Raw genomic sequence first — 388 nt, 5'->3', positions numbered from 1 at the left:
GCTCGGCTGGTGTGTGCACGGCCTGAGGCCCACCGCGTTCCGAAATGGCCGAGCAGTCGGACCAGACGGTCAAGTACTACACCCTGGAAGAGATCCAGAAGCACAACCACAGCAAGAGCACCTGGTTGATCCTGCACCACAAGGTGTACGATCTGACCAAGTTTTTGGAGGAGGTGAGTCGGTGAGGCGTGACGCCGCCTGGGGCTTGGGGGGTCCGTGCGGCGACCCGTGTGCCGTTCGCAGCGCGGCGGCAGCGTGGAGTGTGCTCGCCCGCGCGTGCGCCCCGGCCCTGCACACCTGTGTGCGCACCTGTGCGTTCCCCACCTGGGAGCGCCCTTGAATCCAGTCAGCGGAGCCGACGCACCCAGCCCCGCGCCCCTGGGAGTGG

At 67.3% G+C, this 388-nt stretch overlaps 2 protein-coding genes across 2 annotated transcripts in view; one reads left to right on the top strand and one right to left on the bottom strand.

Annotated features, from left to right (window-relative positions):
- The window catches only part of CNDP2 (carnosine dipeptidase 2), a 560,556-nt gene that overhangs the window by 159,649 nt on the left and 400,519 nt on the right, over nt 1-388 (bottom strand). The gene's annotated exons all lie outside the window — the stretch shown is intronic.
- Nucleotides 7-388, top strand: part of CYB5A (cytochrome b5 type A) — a 37,295-nt gene continuing 36,913 nt past the window's right edge. Inside the window, exon 1 of the mRNA XM_077752689.1 lies at nt 7-173. Coding sequence (XP_077608815.1) covers nt 45-173 — 129 coding nt within the window. The 5' untranslated portion in view covers nt 7-44. The remainder of the gene's footprint in view (nt 174-388) is intronic.

This window comes from Crocuta crocuta, unplaced genomic scaffold (genome assembly GCF_008692635.1).
Source record: "Crocuta crocuta isolate KB4526 unplaced genomic scaffold, BGI_CrCroc_1.0 scaffold101, whole genome shotgun sequence".
Classification (NCBI taxonomy): Eukaryota; Metazoa; Chordata; class Mammalia; order Carnivora; family Hyaenidae; genus Crocuta; species Crocuta crocuta.
Note: the sequence above shows the minus strand (reverse complement) of the source record. Positions and strands in the feature narration are given on the sequence as shown.